The following is a 15,959-nucleotide window of genomic DNA, read 5'->3' as shown; positions in this document are numbered from 1 at the left end:
TGCAGGACGATCCTGTTTGCCTTGGTGAGTGATGTTTAATGGCAGTTCATCACATGTTGTTTCTGCAACTGCTTCCTCCTCAGGGGAGAACTTCTCACACTCTTCCCTTGCTCCAGCATGGGGTCCCTCCCTTAGTGTTGACATATACTGATACTGCGTCTAGTAATGGTTATACACAGGAAAATACTATACACAATGTATTTTATATATTGCTATACAGGTTCAGTCAAGGATTTCACTTCTTTTTCTAATCACTGCTTTGCATGATTTGGTTGTTTTAGTTTACCTCTCATCTTTCATATTTCTGAACTTTTATGGATTTCAGGCCATCTTGTTTGAGTACAGATGCTTTTTAAAAGCAGATGTCATAACATCTGTTTCTTATACCTTTTGAGAGAAATGTTTTCTCTTTTTTCTGTAAAGTAACTTTTAAAATAGTTGTTTCTATTGCTGTGAATTCAGCTTATCCAGCAGAGGGAGATAAGACGTAAGTCAATTAGAAACTTGGTCTAACTTGTTCTCTTTTGTGTGGGGCCTTTCAGAGGTGTGGTGGGTTGACCTTGGCTGGACCCCAGGTGCCCACCCAGCCACTCTATCACTCCCCTTCCCAGTGGGACAGGGGAGAGAGTAAGGTGAAAAACAACTTGTGGGTTGGGATAAGGCAGTTTATTTAAAGCAAAAAGCAAAGTGAAGCTTGTGTGCGCAGAAGTGAAAGATAGCAGGGTTTATTCTCTACTTCACATGAACAGCGATGGTTGGTCACTCTTGAGAAGCAGGGCTTCAGTACCCGGACAATGAATGTCCGCCCTCCTGCTCCTTGACTTAGCTTTTATATCTGAGCTGATGTCATGTGGTATGGAATATTCCTTTGGTCAGTTTGGGTCAGCTGGCCTACTTCGGTCCCCTCCCAGGATCTTGCCCTCAACTAAGGAAGGAATGTTACAGTGTTGGTGCTGTGCTCAGCAGTAGCCAAAACACTGGTGTGTTATCAACACCCTTGTAGCTGCCAATGCAAACTACAGCACTGTGAGGGCTACTGTGGGGAAATGAACTCCAGCTCAGCCAGACCCAATACAAGAGGAGATAAGATCCTTCATCTCACTGTTAATTTCTTAACAACCAGTACTGAATTACATATTAATGCTTCCATGTTAGCAAGTTTTCATATATGTTTTAAAAGACACTGTAGCTTTTACATTTAATCCATTTAGCCTTTCAGGAAAGATGACTTAGCTACAAATTTGACTTTTTCAGTCTCTCTTTTTTTTTTTTTAATAAATACACATTTAAGATGTTCGACTGTATAAAAACACTGTCATTCAGTTGCACTGCCACTTATGGCTTTATTTGTCAGGATGCAGATTAGAGAGGACGTATTCTACTCAAGTATTTCGACATACTATAAATGTAATTGCTTCTGCTTTTTGCATACATCAGTGAGAGAGATTCAGTGTCATTAGTTTTTAAAAATATTATTTCTTAAATTCAAATTATAGCAGAAAAATGTAACACTTGAGAATAACGTGTTTGCAATTCCTGCCTTTCTTCTGACAACTTTTTTTTAAGTGTTTCCAAAGAGGATATTCTATTATTTTTTTCCAGCATCTTCTGGTACTTGACTGCAAGTGTGCTTGACAAACTCAATCTAAGAATGAAATTCCAGAAGAGAGAAGCTCTGAATCCCTTTAAGAATAGTCTTCATTGCTTTAAGAACTGGTTATTGTCCAAAATGTTTTGCAATTGGGTGTGGACTATTTAATTAGGATTGGTGACTTTTATTTATTATGCACATCATCCATAGAAACCTGATGCTTAAAGTATATTAATTCAAAATGAAGTGTGATACTATCAACTTCCCTTGATTATTTTTTTTTTCACTATGATGTGATTTGTGGTTTTCAGCATTTACTAAGAATTTTTCTTCTGCAATATTTTAGCATAAACTTTCAGCTTCTTTTGTTTAAATGCCATTTGGTTGAATGTGGGAACCTCATGAGATTTAACAAGCCAAGAGCAAGGTCCTGCACATGGGTCGGGGCAACTCCAAGTATCAGTACAGGTTGGGGAATTAATTGATCCAGAGCAGTCCTGGTGAGAAGGACTTGGGGGTGCTGGTGAATGAGAGGCTGGACAGGAGCTGGCAATGTGAGCTTGCAGCCAAGAAACCAACTACATCCTGGGTTTCATCAAAAGCAGCATGGTCAGTAGGTCAAGGGAGGGAATTCTGCCCCTCTACTCCACTCTTGTGAGACCCCAACTAGAGTACTGCATCCAACTCTGGAGTCCCCAGCACAGGAAGGAGCAAGTCCAGAGCAGGACCGTGAAGATTGTCAGAGGGATGGAACACCTCTCCTTTGAGGAAAGGCTGAGAGAATTGGTATTGTTAAGCCTGGAGAAGAGAAGGCTTCAGGTTGACATAATTGCAGCCTTTCAGTACCTGAAGGGAGCTTATAAAAAAGAGGGAGAGGGACTTTTTATATAGGCAGATAATGATAGGACCAGGGGTAATGGCTTTAAACTGAAAGATGGTTGGTTTAGATTGGATACTAGGAAGAAATTCTTTACTGTGGAGGTGGTAAGGCCCTGGCAAAGGTTGCCCAGAGAAGCTGTGGATGCTCCATTCCTGGAAATGTTCAATGTCAGGTTGGATGGGACTTGGAGCAACCCAGTCTACTGTAAGGTGTCCCTGCCCATGGCAGAGGGGTTGGAACTAGATGGTCTTTAAGGTCCCTTCCAACCCAAACCATTCTATGATTCTATGTTAACAAAAATTTTAAGAGTTTGAAAGGTAAATGGGGCAAGTGCAATGTTTCAAATTAATTGAAAATATTTAAGGAAGTACAAGAGCTGTATGACTGGAATAATTTGTGCATTTTATAATTGTTTTCTGTTTGTTTGTTTTTTAATAGGATGTGTCCAGATACAGACTCAGTTGTAAGTAGACATTTCCAACACAAATGCATATGCTAACATTGTCAAGCACTACAATCTGATGTAACTTGACTTATATACAGGACAGAGGATTTAATATTTTGATAACATAGTTGAAGTGTTAATTTTGTTCAGAAAATAATCTTTAGCAGTATATACAAATATGCATCATTTATATTTCTTAACAATCTTAAGTTTTAAATAAGGTGTTTTTGCTGCAATTATTTGCTTCTCTGTTTTGCAAACTAATAGTTTAAATTGCTTGACTAATCAATTTCAAGTAAGAAAAAGGTTCAGAGGACCCAGCTTTACATCATCATGTTCCTCTGCTTACAACTGTCTCTTTGGAGAACCCTTCTAATAATAATGGGGTTCTGGGTGATTGTTTGCAATAGTGTGTAGGAATATACATTTTTAAATATGGCTTTAAATGTAATATCTCAGTGCACTTTATTCATGGTCTGTTTTTCATTGCTCTCAGTTTGATCTCTGATATGTCTTAGAGTTTTATTTATTAAATTCAAATAAGTGACAGTTGCAAATGAAATTGATATGTTAATGTTTTTTTTTATTTTCTTAATTGAGCATTTTCTTTTTAATAAACATGCATGTTGTCTTGAATTATATGTAACAAAGATTGCAGTTCCCTATAGCTATAGTAGGAGTGAGGCTCAAGCAGCCATGACTGAAGGGAAAACCAGAGGGTGAGATCCAGCAGTACAGGGAGGTTCCTGAGTTCAGGAACCCATGCAGCAATGAGCCCCAAGACAGAAGCCCTCAGTAGCCAATCAGGTGAGCAGGGGGCAGTGCCAGGAGCAACCGAGGGAGGTTTAAAAGGCTCCAGGGAGTACGAGTGACCCAAAGTGGAGTGCAGTGAACAGGGGCATGGCACATCAGTGAAGGCGTGGCAGGGCAGTTTGCACAGCAGTTTGCGCAGGCAGGGCTAGCAGGAAGGGCTTCTCTGACCATCTGAGAGCAGCCAATAGAGGTAGCAAACAGATTCAGTAGCTAGTGAGGAAGAGCAAAGAGATCCTTTCATCTCCAGTCTTATTGGCATACTAGTTTAAGCTTCCTCAGTTATGGTGTTGACACTCCGTAAAGCATAATCTCTTGTAGCTGCAGGAGTCACTGAACCAGCCATGTCAGAGGCCTCCAGACAGCCAGACCTGGTAGATGCATCTCTCCAGGCACAGGTTGCCAGGAGTGCCTGATGCCTCTCCGTAAGACTGGGGCAGACAAACAGTTATTTTGCAGAAGGTGTGCTGTGGTTGAAGACCTGTGTCACCAGGTGAAGAAGCTACAGGAAGAAGTGAACAGGCTACATAGTATTCGAGTGAATGAGCAAGACCAATTATTTTCAGAGATGCTACAGTCTCAAGACTCTGGGGAGTCTCAAACCTCCATTGTAGCGAAGCAGATGGACTCAGAACCCTGCAGGGTAATTAGTCAAAGGACTGTTAGTGAAGGGTCTGTTAAAGATGAAGGCTGGAAGCAGGTCACTGCTTGTACCAGGAGGAAGGTTCCTCCTCCTTCTCAGAATTTGACAAGTAGGACTGGTACCTTCTGCAAGATGTATGAGGCTCTGGAACTAGAAGGTCAGACAACTGATGAGGTGAGCAAATGTCCTTCTGGGATAGTGGGGCCTCCTAAAACAACATCTGTACCCCCCATCAAGACCTCCTCTGTTAACAGGATAGGAAGGGTAGTTGTAATAGGAGAATCCCTTCTAAGAGGAACAGAGGGTCTGATATGCAGACTGGACCCAACTCACAGGGAAGTCTGTTGTCTCCCAGGGGCTCCAGTAAGGGACATTACTGGAAAGCTCTCCAGTCTAGTAAGGCCCTCTGATTGCTATCTGTTATTGGTTGTTCAAACTGACAGCAATTGTAAAGTAAGATACGCAGGTATCCACAGAAATACCAAGGCAGGGGAAAGAATTAAAAAAGTTTATTTAGAAGGCCAGAACATGAGAAACTTACAAACTACCTAACAGTACGGTTTACGCACCGGGCCTATGAAGAAAAAGGCAAGTTCCTGCCCTCTTAGGGCCTCTTTATCCTCTCTGTTTCTCCCCCACCTTCCCAAGGCCTCTGTACGTCTGTTAGGGCTATCTCTGTCCTCTCACATATCAGAGGCTGAAAAATTCTCTTTGAGAAAGTTACCATTTAGGCAGAAAGCCTTCCTAGAGAAAACAGAGTTCCTAGCTTTCCTGTTACAAATTCTTCCAAAAAGCAAACTACCCTTACAGTGATGAATTAACAAAGAAGTCCAAGGGCAATCGAAAGTGACTTCAGGGCCCTGGTACAATTGGTAGAGGGATCAGAAGCACAGGTAATGATTGCCTCAATTCTTCCAGTAACAAGGAATAATACTTATAGGAACAGGAAGATCCATCAGGTCAGTGCATGACTCTCAGGTTTGTGTAATTGGAAAAATGTTGGGTTCTTTGACTGTGGGATGATCTATTCAACACCTAGTCTACTGATACCTGACAGGATGCACCTATCTCAGAGGGGAAAAAAAGTTCTAGCACAGGGGCCAGCAGGGCTTGTTGACAGAGCTTTAAACTAGATTGGAAGGCGGAAAGGGACAAAACCAGGCTCTACAGTGATGAGCAATGGGATGGTGTGCCAGAACTTGAGGAAACAAGCACTTATGGGATCCCTCAATCTGCCTCATGAGGTGTTGCCTACAAAGTACCACACATGAAATGTTTCTACACTAATGCACGCAACATGAGGAACAAACAAGCTTTGGCCCAGTCCCAGAGATTTTATATCAGTGGCATAAGTGAAACCTGGTGGGATGACTCCTGTGAGTGGAGTTCCCTGTTGGCTCTTCAGGAGGGATAGGCAGGGCAGAAGAGGCAGAGGGGTGGCACTGTATGTAATAGAAGGATTAGAATGTCTGGAGCTCACAGTTGGCAATGGCAGTATTGATAGCCTATGGGTAAGAATCAAGGGGCAAACAAATAATGTAGACATGATCATGGGAGTCTACTATATCCTCTTCTAGAAGGTCCCAGTTTAAATGTTTTTCGTTTTTCTTGTCTTTAAGAATTACATTCTGTTTCATTTTTCAGTCTTGATATAACATGATTGTGATTTGGCTTCTTCCATTGCTTTTTGGATGCCAGATGGGACAGAACAAGGAAACTGAGTCAAAGTATTGAGTGAAACTCTAAAAATAAGTTTGAGGAATAGAATGCTCAGTCCTCATGCTTTTTGTATAGGTAGTTTTACTTCATTGTTATGTCTTTATGTTTTATTTCTTTAAAAATTATTCCCCCAGAAAGTTGGTAAATGCAAATGCAGAATTATAAACCCTACAGACTTTATGGATATTTTAAACTATATAATACCTTAATCAATAATGTGTTGTTATGCATCTGCAAACATAAGGAAAATTGTGGAGTTTATTGTTATATTTTTAATTATGGGATAGAATGTTTGAGAATGTGAAACCTTCTTTGGAGGAAGTTCACCTTTCCAGTGACTTCTAGAGAGTCCAAGTGACATCCATATTGAGCTTATTTTTACTGCAAATACTACAAATAACATATTTGGGTAGGGGGCTAGACCTTCATCCCAAATCATATTAATAACTGCTTCTTAAAGAAGCCCAAAATTTGCAAAGATCATCTCATCTTCCTCTGTGTTAAAGTTAAAAATGACAAGTATATATAGGAAGGCTGTGGGGTTTTCCTCCATTCAGCATGGTAGGCAAACCATGTCTGTATTGTGTGCCTGGTACTTAAAAGATGCACTGTGATCCACCATATAACATATAGTTCTGTCTTTGTAGGAGTGTAAAGAAGGGAGTAAGAATCAGTCAAGTAAATGTAAATGTCTTCATTAACATGAGATTTGTGATTTTGTATATCACTTGAAGGGCCGTGTCGTCTACTACTGATACAAAATGTAGATTAGTAAATAAAATGTTAATGTTTCAGAAAGCAGAACTGTCCAACTGTTCAAAATGTTGAAAACAATATTTTGAAATTACTACTTAGCTTGTCATCATCATGGCTGGGCTTCGCGAACGAAGATTTGAGAAGGGCTCTACCTACACTTGCTACAAGCGCACTGATGGCTAAAAAGGCCAGTGCGAGATAGACAAGTCTGGTTGAAGAAGGCACAGCGGAAAGACTCCCTTGGTGATATCGACAAGATGCGATTCTTTCTGTGTTGTCTTTTCTCCTCGAGAGTGACCCTGTGTGTGTTCTCAAAAGAGGCAGCAGTGTTATAGATAGTGTGTCTCCAGGCCTCCTGATTGGAGGCCAGGGTAGAACAGTGGTGGTGATCAATATGGCCAAGTCTGAGAGATTGTTTCAGGCAGTCCTTGTATCTCCTCTTCGGGGCTCCTCTCTTGTGGCAACCAGTGGCAAGTTCCCCACAGAGCACAATCTTAGGGAGGCGGTAGTCCTGTATCCTGGAGACGTGCCCTGCCCAGCACAACTGTCAGCAGCACAATTTGTTGTTGTCATTACAAAGGTGCATTAAGTATCTCTTCTACCCTTTGCCATTTTTATAAGAAATTTATAACTAGAGAAGTTTTGAAGACATCTGGGTTTTTTTTTGTAATAAACTTACTGTAGCATCTCAGCAGTTTATATAGACTTACTATGCATGCAAAGTGATGAGTGGGATTTTATTTTTCTGTTTTGAACGGGAAAATTATCTGTGTATCCAAGTATATCCCTTTATGTGTAATATACAAAAGTGTGGTTTTTTGCACATTTTTGAAATTTAGATGATCATATTAGAGACTTGCTTCTTTCTGTCCCAAAGCATTTTAATGAAACTAAGTGCTTAGCTAAGAATTCAAAACGATTTTATACATAATTCTCTTCAGTTAAAATTTAATTGACTGGAAGAACTGAAAAACTGAACTAGTTTTAAGTTCCCAGATGCTTATTAGCTTTAAAAATCCAGGACAGTGCTGGAGATGCGTAAACAATAACTTTGGAATCTGATTTTGAGAACTTGTATTTTAAGTTTCACCCATGCCTTTAAATTAATGTGTACATTCTTTGCTAAAGCAACAGTACAGGCTTGCTTTCTTTTCAGGGGAGAGAGGAAGTTGCAACCTGTATAACCTGGGATGCTTTTATTCACTTATTAAAGTATTGACTAGTATTTAGAAAAGGTTATGCTCCTGCACCATCAGAGCCTTAGCGGCTTAGCTAGAAGAAGTAGAAATCGGGAAAATATTTGGGGCTAAGAGTATTGTAGGCTTATTTAGTGCTCATTTGTAAAGTTAAAATACTTCTGTTGATTTCTGACCTTTTTGATAGAATACCAGTAAAAGTAGATGCATTAAAACTTGCCAGTTTTCATAGGCAATTTGGAGATTGTTTTGTTGCATTGTGTTCCTGAGATATCTGTCACACTACTTCTGAACTATAGAGCATAACTTGAGATAACTGTAATAATTATTAATGCATAACAGTGACTTTCATAAAGTGTTATAATAAAATTTTAATTTGTCAATTATATAAAATTCAGACTGATGTAAGAACAGCATATATTTTAAGTTATTTCTCAATACCATTTTTTTTGGGTTTTTTAGAACATTCCTGATATAGATGATGAAGGATACAGCATTAAACCAGAAGCATCACAGGATATCCTTTTTGCTATTACTGTGCCAAGTTATTTCTTGTTATTGCAATTATTTGGGGAGGGGAAGTAGCCATTAAAGTAAGATGAATGGCATGTTTATGTTTCAACCTTGTAGTCTTATGTTCATAGTGCACAAAATTTTGTCTAGTTTAGATTTTATGTGTGTAAATGCTAAAGGTTAGGTCAGATGTCTGAGGAACTTTAGGAGTATGTTTTTTTGTCAGAACAAAAACTTCAAGGTAACCATGCAGATCTTTCTCCATGGAAGGCTTTCAGAGAGTGCCTAGTTTGTAAACTCTTACGCATAATGAATGGCTTTCTGTTCTATATCTGTGCCCTTCCCACTTTTTAAAAACACTATTAAAAACATTGGAAGCTCAAGCAGTCTAGAAATAGAAATTCTATTAATTAATGAAGTATCAGGCTGTTTCTAAGTGGTGCTTATAGTTTTTATTGTATTTTTAATGATAGTTTTCAACAGATTTTTGTTACGAGTCTTTTTTTTAAATGGATTTCATTATTTTCTCTGCTGTCCCTTTGAAGAAAAAGATTCTTGTCCAGGAAGGACTAAAAACTGTGGCATATTTACTTTCGTATACATCTGGTGTGTATAATGGATCAAAAAGTGGGTCCCATGAGTAAATAAGGCAGGGTTGTCTAGCATTATATTCCTCAAAGGTTATCATTCCAGGTTTAAATTCACCTTTACTTGATCTAATAGATGGATAAGGGGATTCAAGTTGAGATAAGATGGTTACATTTACCTTTGGACGCATAGTTTTACAATATTTTATCCAGTCCTGAGTTCTGTTAGGAGGTGGGGGATAAGTTTGGTAAAGGCCATGCACTATAGGAATATCTTTCCAGAGTATTTGGGCTCCATTGGTTTTGTTTGTCCACTGTTCACATAGGGGTAATGGGGCTGTCACACCAGCCATGTTGAAAACAAAAGATCAATTCAATGGTATAAAAAATTGCAATCCTTGGTCAGCAGACTCAGGTAATGCTACACATATACCTTGATCGGTATGATTCCATATTTTTGCAAACCCTTTGAATAGTTCCCAGGTGAGATTCCTTTGATTTTCACTTTTAACAGTCTGTTCTGCTGAGCACATGGACAAGATAAATAACCATACAAACATAACTAACAAATTATAACTACAGTTACCAGTAAACTGAACCATAGTCCAAATCTGAGGTTTTCATTCACAGTTCTGAATACTTTTCTGCATTGAACAGTTACCTGTAAAAGAAAAGATCTGTTCGGCCCCTTTTAGGGTCAACATTAAAATGTTGGAACAATCCACCGAGAGCTTATTTTGTGTTCTTTGCCATAAGTATCTTTTGCTTTCCAGGTGTCCATGTTCAAGGGAGTGGCAAGTACCATTGGTACAGCTCCTACAGAAGGCATTTCCACTAATACAGGCTGTCCAGGAAAGTGAGAGGGTTTTTGATTACCCTCAGGTTTTGATGTTGCTGTTATCAAAGAGGGAGGCTGTGGATAAAAAGCTGTGGGTCCAGGACATCCATTTACTCCCCATCAGTCATTCACCATTTTTACAGCGTCCCACAGTCATTCAGCCCAATTGGATTTCTGAGGTTTTAGAAATCATTTCAGCAGGCCATTTGTTCTTTCCACTATGCCATTTGTTTGTGGATAATAGGGGGTGTGAAAAATCCACGGATTCCTTCTTCCTTGGCCCAATCCTGGACGATGGTAGCTGTGAAGTGTGACCCGTTGTCTGCTTGGATAGATACGGGTTTTGGGAAAAAACTGAACCCATTTTAAGAGCTTCTAGGGTGTTTGTACTGTTTGCCTGAGAGAAAGCTTCTGCTTGCACTAATCCTGACCTAACTTCCACTCCTACTAACACATACTGTTTTCCCTCAGACTTTCTAAAGGGTCCAGTCTAGTCTGTCTGCCACATGTCCCACAGCCCTTTTCTGTCTCTTATTTGTAACAGGGGTTGTTCTAAAGGGTGAGGCTCGAGTCGGGTTCTGCACTGTTCACATGAGGACCTGCAGGTGCAGCACATTTCTCGAGTCACTGCCCATCCCCTGCTTCCTGCTGCTCTGGATAGGTCTTGTGCCCCTGTGTGCTGTCGCTTTAAATGCAACCATTCTAACAGTCTGTCCCAGCTCTCTGCAGGAGTTTTTACACTTAGAGGGGCTAATCTGGCCAGTTCATCTACTTTGTTGTTCCAGCGGCCAGCTGGAGTTTCATTTTCCTGATGGGAGGCTGCCCATCCAACTACAAAGTTCCTTTTCTTTGCTATAGCAAGGATTTCTTACCATTTCTCTTTTTGCCAAACAAGCACTCTATTCACTTCCCAGTCATTTTTGTCCCAGAAGGGGAGCCAGTCAGTACACCCTTTGAACACAGCAAAAGAACCCATGTAAACATATACAGTCAGAGGTTTCAGCTTCATGGTTAAATACACTCCAAACTGCTACTAATTCTCCTGCCTGTGCACTGCCTTCTCCTTCGGGGACTATTTTGTTGCCTGTATGTACCTGTAAAGCTACAGCATATTTCCAAACTTTACCTTCCTGCTTTGCTGAGGCATCAGTAAACCACACATTCTGCAATTGCTCTGAGTGTGGGGGTGCAAATTGAACCACAGAAGGGGGAGAATCAGCTGTGCTATGTAAAGTTACCTCATCTTGTAAGGGAAGATTTTTGGGCGCTCCTTCTGTTACCTGAAAAATGGTGCAATAAAGTTTCAATTTGATCATTCCATTTCCCAACAGTAGCTCACTGGGCCACATAGGAGAATTATAAGGAGAACATGTTGAAATCACTATTCCTTTTTCTTTTAAATCTTCAATAACTGGAGTGATTCCTTCTCTGGCTCCCAAGGGTAAGGGGTAAGGTTTGACATTGGTTACTAGAGACGGAGGAAGAGCAGGAGTGGGACTGACTTAGTAAACACAGATGTGGGATTTCTTTTCCAAAAGCCCATATGTTTCCTTCCTCATCAGTCCAAGACCTTCCCTTCAGGAGGTCTAGGCCCAGTAAATTATCAGGAAGTTTACCCAAAATCATTAGGGTTTCACCTGCTTTCTCCTCCCCTGGTATCTTACCTTTGCTGTTACCTGGGGTTGTATGTTTCCAAAAGCATCCACAACAAATATGCCTTTACGGGAGGGAGTGATTCCACATGGAGATGCAACTTCAATTTTCAGGGCAGTCACTTGAGCTCCAGGGTCTACTAGAAAAGTGACAGGGGTTTTGTGGGGATCAACAGGTTAACAAGTGTCCTTTGGAATTTTTGGTAAGCTGTCCAATTTCAAACCAACCTTTGCCCCCCCCCCTTCCCCGGCTCAGGCTCAGCTCCTGGGGACGAAGAGAGGAGTTTCCTGTTACCTCCACTTTCTGTGATCCCTCCAGGGGAGGGGCTGTAGCAGGGGCAGCTTTCAGGGATCCCTCCTTTGCTGACCACTCTTGAATTAATATCTCTAATTTATCTGTTGGTTGGCCATCCCTTAGGGATTTTGGGATTTCTTTTTGCAAGCCTTCAATCCATAGGGTATTCCTTTTTCCCCTGTGTCCTCCAGTGTTTGTGGGTACTCCTTGTCCAGGGCAGAATGTTACCTTTCACAGTCTTGCTGGAGGAATAATTGCTTTGCATTCTGTGCCCAATTGATTTAGAATCAGTAGTAATTGAAGGTCCTGGACCATATTTTCTTCCCTAATTAATTAATTCCTTTGCCACCTTCCCCTAGGTCCAAATCTTATTTTCTCCGCAGTGACGACCAGGGGGTTAAAGCTACTTCTGAGGTGGCTGCAGTTCTTTCCCCTTTGGTGAGGTTTTCTATTTTTCCTTTGAACTGAATGCCAATGGATTTCACAGCCTCAGGTAGACCTCTGAGAAGGGCAATCATTCTTTCAGGGTCTGCAGGCAGCATCACAGGGGATTCAGGGCTTGGTGTTCATTCCCTATCACCCATCATTTGTAAACAAGCAGCCTTTTGCACACATTCCACAATCTGATGAACATTTCCCACTGCAGCCAGGGGGTCTCCCCTTTCCAGGAGTTGAGTCCCCCTGCCCAATAGGCTGCTCTTTGGGGAAGGGACCAGGGGGCAGGATAATCTCCTGTGGTCAGGGAAACTCCGGCTCCCCAGAACCCTTCAGCCTCTTTTTCTGATAACAACATTTGGTCACCTCCAGTAAGAGAGACTCTCCAAACATAGATTCTGGAGGGACTCTGCTATATTCCTTTTTTAACTTAGCTATATTCCTTTTTTAACTTAGCTAGTTCAGTCTAGGTCTAAGGAACCTCTTTTGTAGTTATTTGAGGTGTATCCTCATCCAAACCCTTGTCATGGGTTTACTGGTTCTTAGAACCTAAGCAGGAATCCACTGCGTGGAGGGATGTTAAATGGGCAGTTAAGAAACACAAAAGAAGCTACTGGTAAGGCCACATTCCTAGGTAATGGTCCTCAGAATCTTGCTTTTGGGGGAGGGTGAGGAGCTTCTTTTTACTCCCTCCTTTCTCCCCTTTCCCAGAGCTTGTGTGTGTGTGTGGGGGGAGGAAGGGAAACCCATTTTCGGTTTCTCCAACATACCCCGGAGGGTGTCACCCCACATGGCAACAACCAGTGATCCCACAGCGCCCCTTGCTGACCAGCACAAACCACTGCAGGCTCTACATTTCCAGTGATCCAACATCACCCCCTGGTGACTGTGGTTAGAATTGCACCAAAGGGTCAAAGGGTACAAACTGAACTGTTTACCTTTTTTTCCCTGTGTTTGTTTATTGGTTTGTTTTGAAGGGGATTATTTGTGGGTATAGGAGTATTGTTTGGTTGTTTTACTTGTTTTCTTTCATTGTTACTACCAATACACATATATCTTTTACTACAGGGCTGTTATTTTTCCTTTTCCCACATTTTTTTTCCCCCTCAATGGGAGCCTCTTAATCTTGGATTTACAATTGCTTAGAGGGAGGAGTTTGGGTCTTCCTCATAACTCATCGTCAGCAAAACACCTGTGTCTCATTTAAACTGAGACAGCGCTCATCTGTGTATTCTGTTTTAATTAGGAGACGGAGCAACACCAACAGCTTTTCCACTTCGTCCTGCAAAGGCTTGAAGTCAGAGAGGGGGGATGTTTCTTTAGATGACTGTAGCTCCGACTCTGTTTTCCCTTCTCTCATTAATCTTGCATACAACTCCTCTCAGAGCACACAGTCGGTAGCCCTTTCATTCCTTATCTCTTCCTGGAGGACATTGACAGTAGTCTCTCGTTCCTCCAGCTGCAGGGAAGTGACAACTTCCATATGATATTTTAGCTGCTGTTCTTTGTTGTTAATTGCACTTATTACAGCTGCACCTAATAATGAACAAACAATAGGTTTTCCTTTACCCTTTTTGACTCTCGCCCCTGCCCGCAGGGTAGAGATTCGATCAACAATTACTTGAATATTATACCAATGATCTTGTGCCCATTCCACTCCTGGAGGAGGTGGTCTGGCACCAAATTCATCTAATAGATTTGTAAGTGCTTGCGCATTATGTTCCAGGGTACCACAAATTGGCAGTGAATACGTTTGCAGAGGTTACCTCTTGAAAGTTACAGCAAATTTCCAAAGTTCTTCACTCCTCTCCCTGGAAAGGCCCCTCTTAAAAGTTATATTACAGCTAAAAGTGGGGTGTGCTTATCCAGGGGGCACCTCGTAAAAGTAATTTCCAAATTTTCACCCCTTTCTCCCTGGAAAGCATTAAGTTATATCACAAGTTCAGAGTGATCTTCCCCAGAGAGCCCCCCTTGAAAGTTACAGCAAATTTCCAAAGTCCTTCCTCTGGAGAGGTACCTCTTAAAATTACAATGTGCACATTAGCTTCAAAAACAAGAGAAAACCAAAAACAAACATACTAACAAAAGCTTGCAAAGTCAAAGTCCTAAAGTCACGCAGTCATAAAGTCAAAAACAAAGGTACCTTATTCTGTTTGTCTATCACAAAATGATCGATCATAAAAATTAGCAATTATCAGGTTTTGGAATGATCAGTTTTGCTTCAAGGGTATCTTGTCCCATGACGCCAATTTAGAAAATGTTACAATCTGCTTAAATATTGCAGAAAGAACTTGAGATTCGAATATTCCCTTGAGCAAAATTGAAACTCACACAAGTTATCTGTTGATGCCCAAACCTGATTTTTATTTAATTGCTAAGTGATGCAAAGATAGAGAGGAAAAAATAAGAAAATATTGGAAAATGCTAAGATTATTTTTTAGAAGCAGAGAAAAGATACCATCGAAAACTACCTTTCTGCTGTGCTGGTGCAAGGGGGGGGGAGGGAGAAACAGTTTTCTGCCTTTTTTTTTTTTTTTTCTCTCTCTCTGCTGCTTTTTCGATGTTATTACCTGCAGGGGGTTTAACAGCTTTAGTTCTCTGGAATGCAGGATGTGTGGTTTCCTTGCTCACACTGAGCCGTGTCCAAGGCCGTGCAGGGTCCCAGTTCAGCCACAGTTCCCTGGTGCTCAGAAATATAGTGAGGCTGGAAGGATAAGATATAACTCACACATGTGGCACGGTGGTCTCAGTTCTCTCCAGACCGGCAGAGTCTCAGTCTCCCGTTGCAGGCAGGCAGCACGTGGTGGTGGAGAAAAGGTGAGGGGAGGTGAGGAGAGGTTCCTGGGGCAACCAGTTCTCTCTCCCTTTCCTCTTCTCTGATTTTCCAAAATTTGTCCTCGAGTTTTATAGTGTTCAAAGGAGGTTGTACGTGGTTTCTTGTCATGTAGCCGGTTCACATGTTTGAGGAGATATGATAACCCTAAACAATGGCAGGATCTTTTGACAGGAAAAGTCCCGTGAGATGTCCTAGTGAGAACTTCTGGCAGAGCTGACAGAGAATTTTTGGTAGGAAGTTTTTGATGAGCAGAACAATGATGAAACATAATTGTTGGCATTTCTATATTATCTGTGTGTTACAGAAGGTTCCTGTACTGAAAAATAGTTCATGTTATCTCTTATTTACATAATTGCTTGTGAGGAACTGGACTTTTTTAATTGCCTTAAAACATTGCTACTATAGTGAGCTGTGCAAAGAAACCAGGAGAGTGAAGATAAAGGCTGAGGGGAGGAGGCCATAGCCCACAAATTGTTAACTTTGAAGGCCCAGAGGACCACTCTTTGGGTGTGTGATGCTTCTCTAGGTGTGTGATGCCTATCTAAAGAAGATCAGCAGTGACTCTGGGTGTGTGATCAAAACAGCCCCTACTACACACACATGGGGAGGCACCAGGACGGTTTCTGAAGGTATATAAACCCACCGAATTTTATGATTCATGGGCTTCTCTCCCCCACCACTCATTGATGGACCAGGACACCAGCAATGACAACAGCAACCAAGTTCACTGGAGACCTTTGAGTGGTGACTATAAACGCTTACT

At 41.2% G+C, this 15,959-nt stretch overlaps 1 protein-coding gene and 1 long non-coding RNA gene across 4 annotated transcripts in view; one reads left to right on the top strand and one right to left on the bottom strand.

Annotated features, from left to right (window-relative positions):
* Positions 1-15,959, top strand: part of LOC126635116 (F-BAR domain only protein 2-like) — a 106,408-nt gene that overhangs the window by 58,823 nt on the left and 31,626 nt on the right. For all 3 annotated transcript variants that reach the window (XM_050306055.1, XM_050306054.1, XM_050306056.1), the window contains 2 exons: positions 2,910-2,934; positions 8,503-8,560. In XM_050306055.1, coding sequence (XP_050162012.1) covers positions 2,910-2,934; positions 8,503-8,560 — 83 coding nt within the window. The remainder of the gene's footprint in view (positions 1-2,909; positions 2,935-8,502; positions 8,561-15,959) is intronic.
* LOC126635117 (uncharacterized) lies at positions 10,967-15,352 on the bottom strand. Its single transcript, XR_007627529.1, has 3 exons — positions 14,931-15,352; positions 11,643-11,767; positions 10,967-11,258 (listed from the first exon to the last, which is right to left on the bottom strand). It is a non-coding gene; the product is annotated as an uncharacterized LOC126635117 (long non-coding RNA).

This window comes from Myiozetetes cayanensis, unplaced genomic scaffold (assembly GCF_022539395.1).
Source record: "Myiozetetes cayanensis isolate MyiCay16 unplaced genomic scaffold, myiCay2020 scf108, whole genome shotgun sequence".
NCBI classification, from domain to species: domain Eukaryota; kingdom Metazoa; phylum Chordata; class Aves; order Passeriformes; family Tyrannidae; genus Myiozetetes; species Myiozetetes cayanensis.
The sequence above is the reverse complement of the archived record's forward strand: the minus strand, read 5'-3'. Positions and strand labels throughout refer to the sequence as shown.